The sequence below is a fragment of the Egretta garzetta genome, unplaced genomic scaffold (genome assembly GCF_000687185.1).
Source record: "Egretta garzetta isolate BGI_Z169 unplaced genomic scaffold, ASM68718v1 scaffold172, whole genome shotgun sequence".
Lineage (NCBI taxonomy): Eukaryota > Metazoa > Chordata > Aves > Pelecaniformes > Ardeidae > Egretta > Egretta garzetta.
This window is the reverse complement of record NW_009258951.1, coordinates 1326098-1344660: the sequence shown is the minus strand read 5'-3', so window position 1 is coordinate 1344660 and position 18563 is coordinate 1326098. Positions and strand designations below refer to the sequence as shown.

Below are 18563 nucleotides of genomic sequence, written 5' to 3'. Positions count from 1 at the left end.
CTGCTTTATTTAAGATTCTCTCAGCTGTCCCTGTTATCTCATTTAACAGAACAACCTGCTAGTGATAGACTGGTGGTAATATGAATTTGTTTCAAGAAATTGATAGGTAAACTAGGTTTGTTTATTTTATTTTGTTCTTGAAAAGATTCACTCCAGTAAATTAGAGAATTATTTCAGATATCCAAGAAAGGCATCCTTTCTCTATTGGCTTGCCTTTGTCTTACCTATATTTGGTTGAGATTCTTCATGTAATTGGCAAAATTCTTTGTGGCGTTGTTTTAAACATAATACAGTGAGATTTGATGCAGTTATTCACTTTATGTATAGCAACTTGAGGCGGGTGAGATAGTTTTAACTTCTGCAGCAGAAAGTTATTGACTTGCCTGGTCCCTTTGCTAGACTTGTTCTGAGTCATAGGTGCCATTGCCTGATTTACAGCTTTCCAAATATATGCAAATACAAAGTATTGCCATATGGTCTTAGGTTTCCAGAAGTGCTCATGATCTAATTGAGTATCTTAGCTAACAGAATGGGAGCCTTTGCCTCTTCACATTTTATGGATTTCAAAAGGCAGTATTTTTCTTATTTTTCTATGTATAATTTCTAAAAAGGATCCTACAATGCTTGAATTATGGTAAAGCATCTGAGAGACTAAGGCTTTTCTCTTCACTTTGGGGAGGTGTTGAGTTTTCTGTTGCTGGACTGATGTTTTCTACTGCAGAAGGCAAGAGATCCTCATTTGTGAATTCTCTGGGAAAGCTAGGAGCTGGAAGGTCTATAATTTGTTTCCATGGTTTTCCAGGACATCCGGGGAGAGGAGACTCTGGGTGATCTGGAAATGCATTAAATAAAGAAGAACCAGGAAGAATTAGTGGTTCTGCAGGTGTACTGGTTTCTTTTGTTTCAACCCCTGGATTAACTAGCTCTGCTGTTTCAGCACTAGATGATGGGAGGCTTTCATTTTGACTAAAAACCCTTTCATTGGACTCCTCAGAAGATTTGGGGTTTGCATATTTATTTACCATATTTACTGTGGGTTTTATGCCCACACCCATGGCCCACAACAAATTTCATGAGTCTGACCAAAGGCATTGGCATGATCCTTTCTATATCCATGCCCGTGTTTATGCCCATGTTTATGCCTGTGGTTATGCTCAGGTTCACCTTCACTTTCTGGTTCCTGTCCACCATCTCTCCCTGTTTCTTTGCCGGGTCTTTGACTGTCGTCTTCATTTTTATCAGAGTGTGAACCTTCACTTGGCTGTTCTAGCGTAATAAAGCTTCGGAAAGGTGTGAATCCAGCAGGTCGTCTTACAAGTACAGTCTAAAAAAAAATTGAAATAATAGCTGTATTTGTTACATGAACAAGAACAATAACTTCAGATGTGGGAAATCCAGAAGTTGGCTCATTGCAGTACAAGAGTAATTTAGGAAAAATGTTATCAGATTTTTAAAGTAAACTAAATAATTGTCTCTATCTGTGATAAGCATGGAAACATAAACATCTTCCTAAATAACTGCAGAGTATTTTAGCAGTTATGTTAAAATAACAATTTATATATCACTGAAATTCTGCCAGTTTAACATGGGAATGATACTATAGAGAAGAAAATGTGTACTGGTTTTAATTTATGAACAATACAGTTGATTTCTAGGACTAAATGTCCCTGCATTTGTCAGAGCATAACACTCCAATGTATAAAACCAATATATTCTAAAGGCTAGCACATCTCTGGCTAGTCTCAATATCAGAATATACAAAAGATCTGGGTCATCTTGTTGTATGAAAAGCAACTATTCAATTTTTGTTTGTAGATTTGACATGCATTTCAAGCTGATAATATGAAACATTCAGTAGCTACTGAATAAACTGTTTCCCCATCACTGTTCAACTCTAAGACAAAGACTGAGTGCATGGTGTACAGTTGCTATCCAACATGGGTTTCGCTTCTGTCCACCAAAGTGCCTGATCATTATGTAGCTGCAAACCAGAGTTGTTTGAGATGCAGCTAAATTTGGAAGTTGATGTGGGTACAATATTGTAGTGAAAATAAAGAGGAGAGACACTTATTGCTTGATACATAATGAATGAATAAATAGTTATGAAGGTGCTGAGCACAGTGTGGTTATTGATTATGAATGCAAGTTAATAAATCTTGCTTTATTCAGTGTATCTTCTCCTCTTCCTTGGGGAGCATGGGAGTCCCTGCATTTACTAAAAAACCTGCAATCATCAGAACTGAAGTTCTGGTAGTAAAAAAAAATTTATATTCCATTCTGAAATTTTCAAGCTGACCCATGTTCAGGGCTGGTTAATCTTGGAGCTGGGCAGGAAGGAAACTGAAAGGTCTTCCTCCAGAGATTGACAGCTTGTGGCAGGAGATCTGCTGCTCTACTAGTATGAAAAGATTTGCAGATGTTTTTGAAATCTGTGGGGCATAATTATCATGTTGCCAAATACATTTTTTTGTCTCAGTTTTTAAACCTTGTATGGATAGTAATTCAAAGGAGCTGATGGGGCTTGATACTTCAGAGCATAACTGATAATGCAAAGCAGTAGTCGGCAGGCAGAATGTTCTCTGTCCTGTTGCCTTTGTGTTTCTGTAATCACTGTGGTGTCCACTGTCTCACCTTGTGGTTCAACTGGTTTTGATATAACAAGTTGTTGAGGTTAGAGGGTGAGAGGGAGGAGTGCAGCATTACTGAGGTCTTTAAAAGAACTATATGTTCCTTTATTTTTAGTACAAAATGTGGGATAATTTGGAATGGATAAAGAATTTAATGATTGCTTTTGCTCTACTTATGTTGATGGGTAGTGAAGAGGAATCATACCACTGGCCTTTCTTCAAAGCATTTAACCTGGGAAAAGGTTTCATTCTCCCATGCTCTCATGTAAAATTGTGCTTCACAATGCAATGGTGCCTGTTGACAAAACAAAAATCAACACGTTAAGGCAACAAAACATCAGACGCAAAGGAAGAGTTGTGCATGAAAAATTACGATTTTTTTTAATAATACTTTAAAATAAAAATATACTTGGAACTTTATGCAGATACCTATGAAATCCATCTTAGCAATAGAGACTTCTGTATTGGGACACATCACTGTTTAGCTTTTTGAGGTTATAGTATGTATGTATGAACACTTGAATTCAATTTTGGATTGGAGACTAGATCTTGAAAAATTGGGATTTTTCATCTCCAGCACTTTTGGAGCACTAACTATTTCATCTTCTTGATATTCCTAAGAAATATTGTTGTTTGGTATTTCTCCTATTAAAAATTGGGAAACTGAGAAAGGCATTTTTTTATCTATTCAGTGCTTGCTGCACTAACAGATTTTAAAATCTCATAGGTAAGCACTGTTCACATGGTGGGAAAAGAGAGGGGAAATAAAGCCTCTCTTTCCCAACCAACTCTCTTGTTAATGGTTTCTGGCCCTATCAATCAACATTACTTTCCAGTGCCTGGAACACATTTTCCCAGTATCAGCAGCATGCACTCCAGAAACATCATTCCTTTTCATGCCAGTAACATTCCAGTCTCATGTTTTCTTTAGCTGCAAGTCCACAGAGTCAGGAGTATTGCAGCTATTTCATTTCGCAGCAGCCTCTTCCCTTCCTCCTTTGATTCTTTATTATCAGAAGAAAGTTCTTTTTGCTTTGCAGTGAGTGCTGATCCTGCACTTGGAGTGACTCAGTTGAAGCTTTGTGTTTTACTAATGTTGTCATGGGCTTGGGTTACAAACAGTGAAAGGTGTCCTTCTTATTGAAAGAAAAGTTTACTGAAAGAGGTAACAGAGCTCAGGAGGTGATTTTACTTAAGTGTTTACAATTTCTGGTGCAGAGGAATTTGTTAGTAATGTTACAGTTGGCAACATCATCTTGTACTTACAGTGTCTGATGCAGCTTCACAGTTGTCTTCAAGTTTTTTGAACTCTTTCTTTGAGCAGTTTGTCTTCAAGACTGTAAATGTTAAACGGTAGATTACTCCTGCAACCACCTGAAAAATTAGCAAGAAGGCTTCTGTTGGTAAAGGCCTTTTATTGAAAAGGGTTCACATGAAAGATGTTTTTCTATAAGCTTATACTACTTATATTCTACAAGTCCTGACCACTGGGACAACACATGCTAAGTACTAAAATATTTGGCAGCCAACCTATCTGCTTTTAATCAACTTATTTACTCCAGTTCCCATTCTCAAAAATTCCAGCATTGCAATTCAAGGAAACAGAAAGGTCAGAATAATATCAGGCTCACAGTTTTGGCTTTGTTTTCTTGGATGCCTGTAGTAATTTCATTAATAACAAATGAAATAGAGATACTGCTGTAGAGAGCCAAATATGATGTAAGAAAAGTAGAATGTGAGTAAAATGAAGGCTCAGTTGAAAACGAACATATTTGACAAATGCATTAAGGAGAAAAACTGCATGGGTACAAGAATGGGCTGGGTACAAGTTCTCTTAGTATTTTTTACACAGCTCAAGATAATATATCTTGCTTCAGAGACAGCAGGCAAAGCATGCAATTCTGTCTCTCAAGTCTATTAAAAATGTCTGCATGCTAACATCAATCATGATATGAAAACTGAGAAGGAAGAAAAAAGCTTGAAAGAAGAAAAAAGGTTTAAAAAGAAAAAGCACTGATATTAGTAAGATCACATGAGCTATTCAGAAAAACTCTGATGTGCTTTTAGTGCCTTCTCCAGTGGTACCCTTCCTGCTCAGAAGGTGTTGACAAAGTATTTTCTGAACTACTCTACTGTCTTATTTTCAGTTCTGTCCTAAACCTCTGTTTTGATATGTCAGGACAGTAAAGAAGGCAAATGCTGACCAATATTATCCTCTTGATTCCTTGTTCTTCTTTAACCAGCTGTATTTATCTGTATATCTTAAGTTATACACAGATATTCTCTTCTGACTCTAGATGCAGTATTATTAGCAGCAGAATCAGTATATAAATTAACAGATTTCTAAGGGAAGCGGGGAAGCCCCATTTCTTGGAGTTTACAGCTACTGCAGGGCAGAGAGTGCCTAAAATAACAGAGAATTGGTGTGGTAGATCAAGGGGGTAGCTTTGTCTAATAAGTCTTATCTACTTTAAAAGTCTAAGGTATGTTACAAAGGCTGGTAAAAAGTGGGGTTAGATATACAGAAATCAGATACCTTAAGTCAACCTTCTTCCCATACTTTTAAAATTGTTTTAAGAAAAATAAAGTTGAGAGATGGGAGATTCTTAAACCACTTCGAGTGCAAGCCAAGATGGATAAAATTTTGCAAGAAAAATTGCATGGATATTTCAGTTACTACATGTATCAACACTTAGAAAAACATTATTTCAAATCTAAATACAAACTTCAGCTAACATTCAGCTCAGACCAATAACACTGCCATGTCTGTTCCTCATCTCTGGTGTATCCCAACCTGAGATGTTGCTGCTTCTATTTCTCCAGCTTTGTAGTAATAATCATCATCATTCTCTGCATTATACTTCTCTACAGAAATTTTCAGTAGGTTCTTCAGTTCTGAACTGTCTTTTGGGATTGAGATTGGACAACCAGCGCAGAAGTCACGAGTGTCTTCAGCTGAAAGAAACCAACAGATCTCAGATCTAAGGTAAAAGAAGATCCAAACTAGGTACAGGCTGGGAAGAACTGTTATAAACCCCAGCCTTCTGGAATGCTTTGTATTTTGGTCTATCAAATGAAACCAAAATATCTTTGAGTTATATATGATCAGCATTATCATACCTTGGCTATCTAAAAGAGCATTGCATCAGCACCGAGTGTCACATTGCATGCCTGACAACAGTCTTCTCGTAGAAACAAGAATTGTGTTTACCAATTGCAGGTAGCTAGCAAATACAGGGAACATTTATATGTATGGAAAGATCTGAATCAGGTGAAACAAGGGGTGCATGTTACTGGCAATGAATGAGTGTGGTGAAGAGCATCACTATGATTTCTTGAGGAAAACAAAGTTGAATGGGTGAGAATGCAGCACTCTACTACATGGAGTAGCACTGTACTTCCTGTTCTGAAGATTTGGAGCTGTGATAATCTGTGTCCAAATAGATGGCTGGTGGAAAAAGTAACAATAAGAAAACTATTTGGGAGTTTTATTAATGAACTTAGAATTTATAAGTAATTTGTTTACTAGGGAAAATAAAGCATCTAACATATCAAATATAAGTATAGCTATACAATATGAAAAAAAAAGTGGTATCAATAGGTGAATTACCAATTTTGGACAGAATCTTAAAGTTCTTGGCTCCTTTGCCTTCCCAAAGAATACATTGGAGCTCTTTGGAAAGTTAAAGAAGTTACTTATTTAAACATGATACTAACTCGCTTGTCATTGTGGTGAAAAAGGAATCGATTTTTGTAGGATGGTTATACTCTGAGTTTGTATCTGTTAATCTCCAAATGAGTCATCAACCAGCTCCATGACATACAAATACGACAGTATACAAATGGTAAAATGTAACTTTCAGCTGCACATGGAAATACTTGTAGGAAGTGAAAAAAATCTGTGGTAATATTTCATTAAGAGAGAGTGCTTTTTTGGTCCCAGAAGAATTACTTTCTTCTGTTATTACCTGTTTTCATTTCTTGCATTTTTATTTTGTCTTTTTTTTTAGAATTGTAAAAAAGCATTGAAAATTGCAGAACTTTTAAAATCAATAGTGCCTGTTACGTACCTGGAAACTTGCATTTGTTTGCAATATCTACAATCTGTGAGTGAAGATTTTCGTATGCTTTGGCATCACATTTACCTACATGCTGCAATAAAAAAACAAAACCAGTTCCTTATTATTTAGAAATAATGAACAATCTCACATCCTAATACCTTCCTGCTAACAGAATAAGTCAAGCATACTGCTAATAATTCCTTCCTTCAATATACTAGAAGCAAAAAGTCTGAGAGTCTGCAAAGCCAATGATCAGGGTTCAAAAGGACCACTCAGAGAAAATAAAATCATAAAAGAGTTCATTATAGAAGAAAATGAGGAGGTTTACAAGCCAGAATCCTATTCTATTGAATTTCTGGAATTTTTGTCTCAAACAGTAAAGACCAAAAAAGATTATGCAATTAACAAATCAAACATTACTGAGTTCCTTGTATTTACTCAGGTGTTCTAGATGACTTGCTTAAAATTGCCTTGATATCATAGGGCTGGAAGCAAGCAGATGTTAATCCTGTTCTTTTTTTTTTTTTTAAAAGGTTATAGACCCATAAAACTGATACCTGTACCATTCAAGTGGTTAGAAATAATAAGGAAAGAACTAGATGGTGTGAATACATCAAGGAGAGGCCAGGGTTTTTGTTGGAAACAGAAGTTGTATTTTGCAGGTTTGTCAAAGTTCTTTACCCAGTTTTGTTGATGCTTTTAAAGAGATCTCTTGATAAAATATATGTGGATTTTCAAAAAGGCTTCATGAAGTCCCTTATCAAAGACTCTAAAGGAAACTAATCAACTATTGAATAAGAAGGAAGACTCTTACAATTTAGGATCAAGATCTTAGTGGTATGAGAGATACTTGAAAATGTCATCCACAAAAAAAATCTGCTTAATAGAGATTTGAGGGGGAGAAAAAGAAATGTTAAGGCTTATTATCCAGGTTAGAGAGTGACATTATACCCCACTATAGCTCTGTGGTGCACATGCACGTTGAATACATTTGGATTCTCCCATTTCAAAATGAATAGTACAGAGCTGAATAAAGGTATAGAACAACTTCCTCATAATTTGGTCCTTCAAAGGTATGGAATATTCTTGGAATATCACATTCTAATATCTGTTGATGATCTATTGGCAAGGCTGCTTAACACTTTTGGGGATAAGTGATAAAGATCCAGTCCCGCAAACCCTGTGTGATCAAAGCAGTATGTGAATGAGGTAGCACTCCTGCAGTATGGGAGGTGGACAGAAGTCATTACCTCTAGGTGGCAGGTTGGGAAACTCAGACTCAAGCAGATTAAGTAACTTCCTTAAGGTTTAAGGGCAAGTGTAGGTAATGAAGAAATTTGCTTCAGCTAGTCTGATTCTCATGCTCCTGTTATTTAGCACAGTGTTGTGACTCTTTCCTTTTTTGATCAATGCTTCTGAAACATTCTTGAGATATCCAAGGAGTAATTTTCAAACAGGAGACGCTGTTGAGTGTAACGCTCAACAGTGTACCTCTGCTGAAACAGATGAGTCAGGACTCCTGTGGTTCTTCCCCTCCCAGTTACCACCACTGCTTGTTACGATGCTGCATTCCAGCCCCCCACCTTGCATTTACAGAAGCATTGTCTGACCCCATGATGAGCTGGTTCAGGGAGGCTGGTTGAGAGACCAACCTTCTATTTTTGGTACAGTTAATTCTGTTCCAGGTCAGAGAAGCAAAGGGAGTACCTGTTTTTGCAACACTGTTTAGCTAGGGTATGTATATAGTTTGTTAACAAATTTCTTTTGAAGCTCTTTCATTTGGGCTGTGGCAGAGGTTAAGTAATAATTCAGCTACATACTTTTCTTAGAAAATATGTCTTAAGCTGGAAAAACATTGGTAATTCTAATTATGTCTTTTTGGATTGTACCCGAGTAACTCCTTGAATATCTGGATAGGAACTTCTCAAGGGATTTATTATTGGGGTGCGACTCTTTAGATTCTGTAGAGGAATCTGTAAACATTTCAGTGGTTGTCTTAGTTGCTGATTCAGGAGAAGGCATGGATGCTCTAGTTGCATAGACAGTTATCTATAAGTCTGCCTTTACAAAACTATAAATACTTGCTTGAATCAGATCTCAGTGATTATTTGTTAAAATGATATTTTCTTGATAAACAGATTTTGAGGATTACTTACGCCTCTAGAAGTGTGTTTGCACTCAGGAGTTAAATCTTGAAATTCGTCTTTGGAGCAATTAGTCTCCTCAATTTCATATTTAATGATGTAATTCCATCCAGCTACTACCTGGAACAGGTATTTGAGATGCATTGTGTAAAACAATAAAAACTTGGTAGTTAAACTATTAAACATAATTAGAAAAGAAAGTAAAACTACTCTTATGGTGCCTTCCATCCATCAAATCACTGTGCAGTCACTGAGCTGTGGAGTATACATGAGCAGCAAAAAAAATCTTGTCCTTGTGATACAAAAAGTAAACTATGTCATACATAGATTAGAAGTGCACTTTGTATTTGGATTCCACTTCCACCTCATAACGCGTGGCTTCTTGCACTTTCCTCCAAAGTATCTGTTACCTATTATTCCCGGTGACAGGAAGCTGGTCTAGATAGATGACTATGCTAATACAGCTTGGCAAGTCCTACATTCCTGAGCACGGAACAAAGTAAAACAGTATCTGAATAATGTTACTTTATACTGCTGGCATCATTTGTTATTGAGTGTCCTGCATTTATCATCCACCTGTAGCTGTGTCTGCCTTGGGCTTTACCTTCCCTTGCTGGCTGTTTTTTCCAGATTTGTGACTTTTTTTGTTTTCTCTCCAGGAAGCAGTTCAGTTTTCCTCACTGTGGCTATTCCTTCTCACCCATGAAATCTCTCCATGTCACAGTGTTGGGTCAGGTAGCATTGGATTAAAAAGGGGAAATAATAATCAAATATATGAAATTGCCATCCAATATCAGCTTAAGTGGAGGGCTCTCACTAGTCTATTTTAGCCATAAGTGGCATGATGGCTCTATTTCCAGCTGCTGGATTGCAGTCTGTCTGTGACATTTTATCATGTGGCTTAAATGTTGTGCAAGCTTGTCTTTTAGCTAAGAGGATCATTTGCATCAGTAGAAAGACAGAGTACAGTCTGAATTAAATCATGGGTCAAATTGGCATGAGACCAGAAGATGCTTTTTGGCTAAGTAAATACTTACATGTTCAAATAAAAGGGTCTGTATTTGGCATCAGGTTATATACTAGTTAAAAACCAAATAAGAAAATTGACTTTCTAGCAATGTCACACCAATCCATAGGAGAGCCTTTCACAGGGAAATAATTGTTGCATGGAATACCAGATGGCATGGAATTTCTGCAACCTGAGCAGTCCTTTCTTGCAAAGCAGATACTCCTGTGTGCAGCTATCTTTCAACAAGTGACATGCTGGCTTTTTGTTTTTACCCATTTTTCCTGTATGGGATTTACCCATCCTATAGTGTATAGCGGGTGCTGACATATGGGTCCTGTTGCATTGCAAAAACATAGATGCCTGCTGCTGTTTGAGAGGCTGTAGAGTATGAGACATCTGTGCAGGCTGGCAGTTTTGGCACAGAACCTAGGAGAGATCTGCTCCTGCTGGAGCTTCAGGGAGAGGCCAAGTGGAATACCCGAGAGCATCTGAGATGACACAAGATGTCTGTGTCAGCACTGAATGCAAATAAACTGGTGCTAAACACTGGTTAGATGTGACTGCAGGTAAAGAAAAAATGTGTTTACTGTCAGTTTGTAAAGTTGACAGCTCTGAAAATCCAGTAGGTAACTGTTTGATTCATTATAAATTAAGAGAATTATTTACAGGGTCTATACTCTATATGCATTTCATATGCTTTTATTTTGAAATATAAGCCACCTTAAAATCGGAAAAGTGATTTAAACAACCAAGGTACCTGGTTTGGGGATTTTTGGTAAAATTTAAAGAAAAATGAAACACAAACCTGTCTTTTAGCTTCTTTTATTGCCCGAAGCTTAAAAAGGGCGGGTTGAGCACTCTGCCTGTTAAACTTTTGAATGGCTTGTTTCAGAATTTCTGACACTTCTGAACTGTCACTTGGTATAGGGTGGAAGCATCCAACACAGGTACCCTTAGTAAGTGTTATCTTTGGGACAGCTGGGAAAGAAACAAACAAAAAAAATAAGGGTTCATGTAAAACAGCCTCAGGTTTTAATTTTTCCTATCTGGGAAAGAGAGAAAAGCCTTAATAAGCAAGAACCTTTACTACTTTTAATTGGAGTGATCAGCCAAACCCACATTTCTGTTTCAGAGCCTGCAAAGACATTCATTGTGTTTAGAAACATGTTTTGGTTTATGGTGGTAGGGGGGCCCATGACATTTGGATCCAGACATTGTTTCAGCAGCAAACTTCATTCAGAGGAGCGAGTTCAGGAATCACTGAATCTCTCTGGAAAAACTTTCATGTCATTTTGATCCCCTCAGTCAGGGAAGGACCAGTGGAGGCTACAACTAAGGAGGTGTTCTTCACATTGTTCAAAGCTCACCCACAGTGTGCAGCTGCATACCATCCTTGCCATGTTTCAGGATGGGGACTTGGACAGGAGTGTTTTGGCTCACCATGTGAAGTGGTCTACTCTGAGCTCCTTAGGGACTGTAGTTGAACTATCCTGCTGCTGTGGTGTTTGGATTCCCCCTGCTAGTCACTTTGGCTGCCAGTTGCCACTTGGTGTGGATAGACAAGCTTGATGGGGATGCTCAAACTTCTGTTTCCTGCTACTAATCCTATTAACTCTCTTTCCTTTCTAGTAATCATGGCTTGGATTTTCATAAATTAATTTTATAGTTCAGTACATAAATTAATTTCATGATTCAGTGAACTTGAGAATGAAAGTGGGACAATATGTGGTCTCTGTGGAATTGAAGTAAAATTTGTGTGCCTGAACCTCAGCTGGCATAAACTAGCTTTAATGGAGTTATGCCAGCTTGCCCCAGCCAGGAAACCAGTCCAGGGTCAGTATGATCAAACAGTTCGACCAAGAAGGCTGAAGAGTATGGAACCTAACATGGTGGGGAAACCCCTCACCAGTTAGGGTCTATTGTTTTACTCTTTCTCTTTGAATCCTTTGGATTTGATTCAATCCTCTGTACGTTTGGAATATCTTGGTGTAAGGAATACTGTTTAGTCTTAGCTCTCCAAAGGGTACTTGAACAAAGTCTGGCCCTTTGTATTTCTAGTATCACTTACTTTGACTCAGTAATGACAAATACATACAAGTTACAGAAAAATGTGACTGTGTTTTCAGGGAGTAATCACAAAGGAGATAAAATAACAGTATACCCAGTTCTAAAGCAACTATGGTCTCAGCGTTTTCGTAAGTGCTGAACAAGTGCATATTCTTTTTTCAGAGTTGCTGTAACTTGGTAACAAGAGATGACCTTCTTAGGCTGAATACATGATTAATTTAATTTATGTATGGTTCTTTTAGCTTTCTAAGCAAAGATTCAAATGCAAATTTCCCATGTATTCTCTCTGGGATTCACACACCTTTTACTGGCAGCTAGATGTCACCATTGCCCTACAAATGCCTCTAAACCAGGCGTTGTTTATTCAGTAGCAGAAGAGGGAGTTTGTGTGTACTGCAGTTCCTAGAAGGAGACTGGCTGTAGGTATGGCCACTTAAGCTTTACACAAGATAACTAGGAACAAAAAACCCCCAAAGATAAGCTGCCAAACAACTCAGAACCCATGGTAAATATTTCTGCAGTTAATACGCATTTAGCTCCCTGCTACCAGTTAGATGGATATTTCAAACCTAGCTTACATGAACACTAGGAGTGAAACAGATATCTCAGTTGTAAAGCTTTAAAACAATGCGATCTTTCTCATCAAAGACATTTCTATGTGAACATAATAGTCATAAATGAATGTCTTCTAGGCAAGAAATGTAGTACTGCTTACTGTTAAGGGCTAAAAGGTTTCAGAGTCTCATGTAATTTCATCAGTACTCAATTTTTTATTTTGTAAATTAATTTTTTTGTTGGGTTTTTTTTTTTGGGTAAATATTTGTTCTGGTAGACTTTAACAGAAATAATTTAGTCATTTTTGGTTTGGACCCAATTAAATTTTTTCTAATAATTTCTGGCACAATTTTTACTCTTGAATAAGTAAGGATATAAAATTAAGTGTGATAAATTGTATCTAGTCTCTAAGTTACTGATGTGCTTTTGGTCTTAAGTAAATTAATTTTAATTTGGCATACTTACAGTGTTTGAAGAAACTTACTACACATGCATGTGCTGGTTCTCATTACCCTAGATAGAAACTGACAGTTCTTCACTGACTTAGCCTATATGTGTATAATAGTGAAATGAAATTTTATCTTTAACATGTAGTTGCTTATGGAAGATTATTTATAAATGCCTGAGTAGAGTGACAAGGAGCTCCTACCTCTAAAATTACTGGAAAGTCTTGTTATATTTTCCCCATTCTTATTTGTCAGCATACCTGCTGAATGCTGTCCCAAACAGTTACATACCTGGAAAAATTTTGCAGTCTTGCAAAACAAGTAATGCTTTTTCAGTGTTATTCATGTGAACTTGAGCTGTGCATTCTCCTATTTTCTGCAAAAACACGACAACATTTGTCTTAAACTTGCTGAAGAAAAATAGTGCTGTATATTACTCTAGCTATTGAAGAAAGTTGACAGTTGCAAATTGAGCTTAGGGAAGAAGTTCATATGTACATTTGTAGTAATGTCTAATTTCCTGGTTTGTTACTGGAAAAGGAATGGTTTTGTTGATTGTGAGGAGTGTAGGGGATGAACTGAGCAGATAATTTGAAAGATTGCTTTGTATAATGATTGGTGCTTATTAAGTAAAGCATTTACAGTCAGAACAACGGAAATAAACACATCCTCATAAAGCCTGTATAAACTGTGTATTTACCTAATTTCCTTTCTGCTAGTACAAGATATGCAGCAATGACCATGGCATTTCACACTGATACAAATTATATTATCACCATCATCCCTTTCTTTGCATTGTGTTTTGTGTGAAATAACGGTGACTTCCACTGGAAATGTGCAGTGTTCCTGCACGCTACGTGTGTCCCAATTGTACCCCCCGCTAGGTGCTCTCTAGTAGCATGAGCCAGGCGTGCTTTGCACTGCTAAAAGCCCTCTGGTAAATTTTCTGTTTAGTGGCTTCCATGTCAGTATTTTTGTTGGTGCAGATCTGAAGTCAATTGGGTTGTGCAAGTTTCCATTATACGTAATTAACAGAAAGTTTTACAGCCCTCACAGAGCATGTATCTTATGCTGAATTTATCATGAACCTTCACACTGAAGCATTGGAATGTTCCCTTCTGCACATATTCAGGATTATAATAATAAACTCACTGTTATAATGGTTAACTTCAAAGTTCTAAACATTTCTGTACTGTAGTCCTATAAGCTCTCAAAAGCAACACAGCTAAAAAAGTTAAATTCTCTACTGTATTTTTTCCCAGGTGAATAAGGTCCTAGTCATTATGCTGATGTTTCTGTGCGGAGAGCTTCTAAAGAGGACAGATACTTACAGCCTCTGCAAGTGGTTTGTAATCACAGTCTTGCCAGACTTTGTCTTCCTCAGTGGTACAAGTGGTTTCTTGTATTCGATATTTCACATGGAATTGTGTGTCAGGACCTGCCTGGATAAAAGCAATATGCATGTTGTCATTTGCATAGTAATAAATCAAATTAAAAGATAAGAGCTTCAAAAAGGTAAATAATATCATTGGTTACCTTATATTTTATAGCATGGTTTCAGATTAGCTGCTGGTCTCCAAGCAAGGTCTCCCAAATCTAGGTAGCTCAATAATTAACTTATCTAATTATCTTACTGAGCCCTTACCTGCAATTACAATATGTTGATACAATAGATATGGTATGCTCAGCTACCTTCATTTTAACTTGTAGTACCAAGGGCTTTAAAACCAGAAAGAAGTGGTTAGGTTTTATACTCCTATCCAAATAAACAAATTCGGGTTGCTGCTTGGATAGTTAGCATAATTACCAGCTTGGACTGTGCTCCTGTCTGACTCCCTCACTCTCACTCTTGGCCTCCTCCCAGATCTGTCTACTTTCCTTCTGTACAACTCTACGGGCAGCCCAGAAACAGCAGCCAGCAACCCTCAGGCAGCCTGGCAGTGCCCAAACTGCCTTTGCTCTATGGTAACAGGGTACAAAAGCTGCCCTGCCTACTGGGGGGAAAGGGGCGAGGAGGGCATATGCTCTGGAGACAGCCTTTGGCAGTGCCTGCAGCTTTCCTCTGGGCACTAAAGGCTGAGCTGCTTGTGAGGGTAGCCTCAGACATCCTGTAAGATGAAATACAGACAAAGTACTAAGCAAAGTTTGGCCTGGCCAGTGGAAATGTTTCTGATGTTGGTAAATCAGTAGGGGGCATTTTCTCCTTGCCATAAAGTGAGTAGTGAGCCTGTGCCTACAAGTAACGTTAACACACTGCAAGGTTTGTGGCACATTCTTTAGAAGAGATATGAAGCCAGAAGTTAGTCTTTTACGGCCACTAAAAATGCTCTGCTAACGTGCCTTTTCAAATACAAACACAGGCAGTTGCTGTACTTTAACACTGGTTATCCTCAAATGATACTGCTGGGAGAATTAAATGATAATTCTCGCCTTAGTGGTACCAAGAAAGTGAAGCTGAGCTGATGTGGGTGGAATATACTGGATTTACGCTGGTGTAGACACAGAATTATATTCTATGTTCTCTCAATTCCTGTTGTGTATTGCTACAACTATGAAGAGGTGTAGAGGTACCAGATATAATGGTTGCAGGTTGTAAAACAGGATGAAAGGGTCTCTAAAAATATAATGGAGTTAATCCTCAGCAGGTATAAATTGACATTTGTGGAGCTGCATCAGATTATACTATCTGGGATGTGGACCTAAAAAGAGCCAAGTTCTAGTCTCTGTTCCAGTGTTCTGAATCTGCAATAAATCAGCTCAGTGAGTAAACGAAACAAGTGAGAAAAGACATTGTTTCTGTATGGTTTTTTTTGTTGGTTTATTTAATTATTATTATGAACAGCTATGCCTTTAACTGGAGCAGGTTCAGGCTTTCACCAGTCAGCTTTTATGTTTTATTACCTTATCAATAATGAATGTACATGAATATGTAATAACCAGCTATTTAATGCATTCAACGTTGTGAGACTAGCGATGAGTAAAATCTATATGCTTTTTAGAAAAAGAATATCTAATATGAAGAACTCTCTATTGCAGATTCATTTTGTTTTTTACTTAACATCATAGTCAGATCAATGATTAAAAGTAATAATTGATTTCTACCTCAGACCTTTTAAGAAAAACAAAGATGGATATCTACTGAAGGAAAGGTGAATAATAATTGTGATAAATATGTATTCTTAAAAATAGAACATTGTTTATGATTAAATACTGAAACCGATATCTGTCCTTTGGGAACATCAAAAGGATGGTGGTGTTACAGACGTGATAGAGATGTTTGTGTTTGGCTATTGTTAAGGATGTGTGTAGTTCAGTGAAGACAGTGGGACTATTAATTTGTTTAATATTAATTGTTTAAAGGATTTGCCAGATTTTAGTCTTTGTCACTACATGTTACAGTCTCCCGTTTGAAAACAAGAAAGCCAGAGGGTAGCTGCCAGGAGATGTGGGTAGTTTACTGTAAGGCGTTTAGCAATTCATATCCTCTTTCTGAAGTCAGTTTCTATCTGGGTAAAAGCATCTTGTGATTTTGGAGTTCAAAATATTCCCTCTGACACTGGGTTTTTTGTGTTTTACATCTGAAAATCCGATCCAGTAGGAAAAAATGCTAATGTTGTTTTCAAGTAAAGTAATGCTTGTCATTATTATGGTAATATCATCTTTGAATGCCTCTCAGAGGTAAATACTCTTTTGTTAGATTAATGCTATACAGAAGGACTCCAGGCAAAGGATCATGTTTCATTCTTTTTTTCTTCTGTAATTTTAGCTGTCACCGTATTTGACTAAAATACTACCTAGTGCTTTTAGATAGATCTGTGACTCAGGACTAGTGTCAATCAAATAATATTCACAAACAATTTATTCAGAGTATTGCCAAATTTTATCAGGTCATTCTTTATGTGTGATACTAGCTCTTCCCAAGTCAAGATAATATTCAGTTTTTTTAGTGTGTTTTTTGCTATTGATCTGAAAACCTTACTGATGATGGAAAGGGGTAGAATTCCCAACAGAGAAAGGAGAAAACAGTGGACTAGAAAGATGAATTGTGTTAGTGATAGAAATTTTCTACTCTTTAGTCCTTGCATTAATAAGCAATTCACCAGCAGACATAATTCTGTTGATAAGAACATAATATACATCCCTGCTTGTCATGGTAACAAGTATCTTACTGTGCAAGTAATTAGTTTGATTTTTAAAACATTTTTGGAAGACATTTTGTTGTCATGCTTGCTCTCTTACAAATGAGATGGAGAGAATCTGATTCAGAGTGCATAAACAATTCCAACATTATCTTTTTTTTTTTACAAAGTCTACTTACAGTTCTCTTTGCTTCCATCACCACATATAGAGCAAATTGATTACCAGTTGCTCCGTCTCCATTGTATTTCTTCAGTGCTGCGTCGACAGCTTTAAAGACATCAGGGTCATCACAGTCCGAAAACTCAAATGGAAGAGGGATGGCTCTGCTAGAGAAAAAACTACAGCAGAGTGCTAGTACAATAAAGGGTTTCATAACTGGACAAAAAAGGCCTCCTGAATTAGAAGGCTCTTTAAAAGCCAAATGGAAAAAGAATGCCTGACAGGATTTTAGTCACCTCTTCTGTTTTTCAGGAGCAATAGCTAAGTAAATAGAATGAGTGGGTTTCTGAGATTGATTGGTTCTCATAATACCCTGTTTATACTGCAAATAAACTTCTGAGTTTATCTAAATAAACTTTGTGTGGTCACCAGAATGACACTAAGGTTATCCACCTGCCATCAAGATAACAGGCTAAATGGCTGCAGCTGGGGACAAGTTTAGGCTAAGCAGGATGGCCCCTGAGCAAAAGAGAAAGAATGTTTGTGGCTTTCTGGCTTTTCTTAACATCTAAGCTGCTACTGAGAATGAATTTTAGAAGGCTTAAATAAAACACCCAAGAAGGTCACAGTGGCAATGAAGTTCTGGTTCTGGACAGCAGCCCTGTAAATTTTATAGATCTGTTTAGTGTTCCGACTGCAACAGTTCTGGGAAGTCAGAACATGTTTGAAAAAAGTCTTTGGACAGATGCGTATCACTGAATGCCGCAGCACCTTGCCCTTTATGCTACTATTGTAGGTGTCCATCTTTGCCACCATGTGGAGACTGCCTTTGGTCCAGTCAGCGTTCATGATGTTATCACTACAGATATGGAAAAGTAATGCCCAAGAACAAGGGATTAAGTAATGTTGCCTGTGTCTGGCAGAGCCAGAATTAGAGCTGGCTGGGAACATCTGGTGCTTGTCTACAGTGTTGAGCACCAAATAGCTTTGTTTTGAGTCTGTGAACACCTTGAGATTGCCTCTGTTCCAGTGTTCCAGTTGTCTTGCTACAAGTTTTGGTTAAAGAAAATGCACTTTAGAGACTTTGTGGATAAAGTAGGCCAGAAAGAAGGTTGCTCATACATGATAACACACTTTTAAAAATTAGACAACCTTCACTTGGTTACACAAAATGCTGTCCCCGTTTTTTTCTTTTTCTTCAATGTAGCCCTCACTGTATTTTACTTTATGCCATTAAGAAGCTACTTTGACCAAATTACTAATTTTTTGAGCTTAATCCCATATTCTTGCTTACAGCTGTTCTGAACTAACTCATTGGGGTCCCATGTCTGTCTGAATGGACTTTACCTTGATGG

General features: G+C 37.4%; 1 protein-coding gene across 1 annotated transcript; it reads right to left on the bottom strand.

Moving 5' to 3' along the window:
* Window positions 1–629: 629 nt before the first annotated feature.
* On the bottom strand, window positions 630–17422 carry KNG1 (kininogen 1). Its single transcript, XM_009634399.1, is given in 12 exon segments — window positions 630–1017; window positions 1019–1057; window positions 1059–1324; window positions 2833–2922; window positions 3894–4001; window positions 5422–5582; window positions 6698–6779; window positions 8845–8952; window positions 10647–10819; window positions 13201–13285; window positions 14241–14351; window positions 17228–17422. Coding segments are annotated over 12 exon segments (1806 nt in total).
* Between the last annotated feature and the right edge of the window lie 1141 nt (window positions 17423–18563).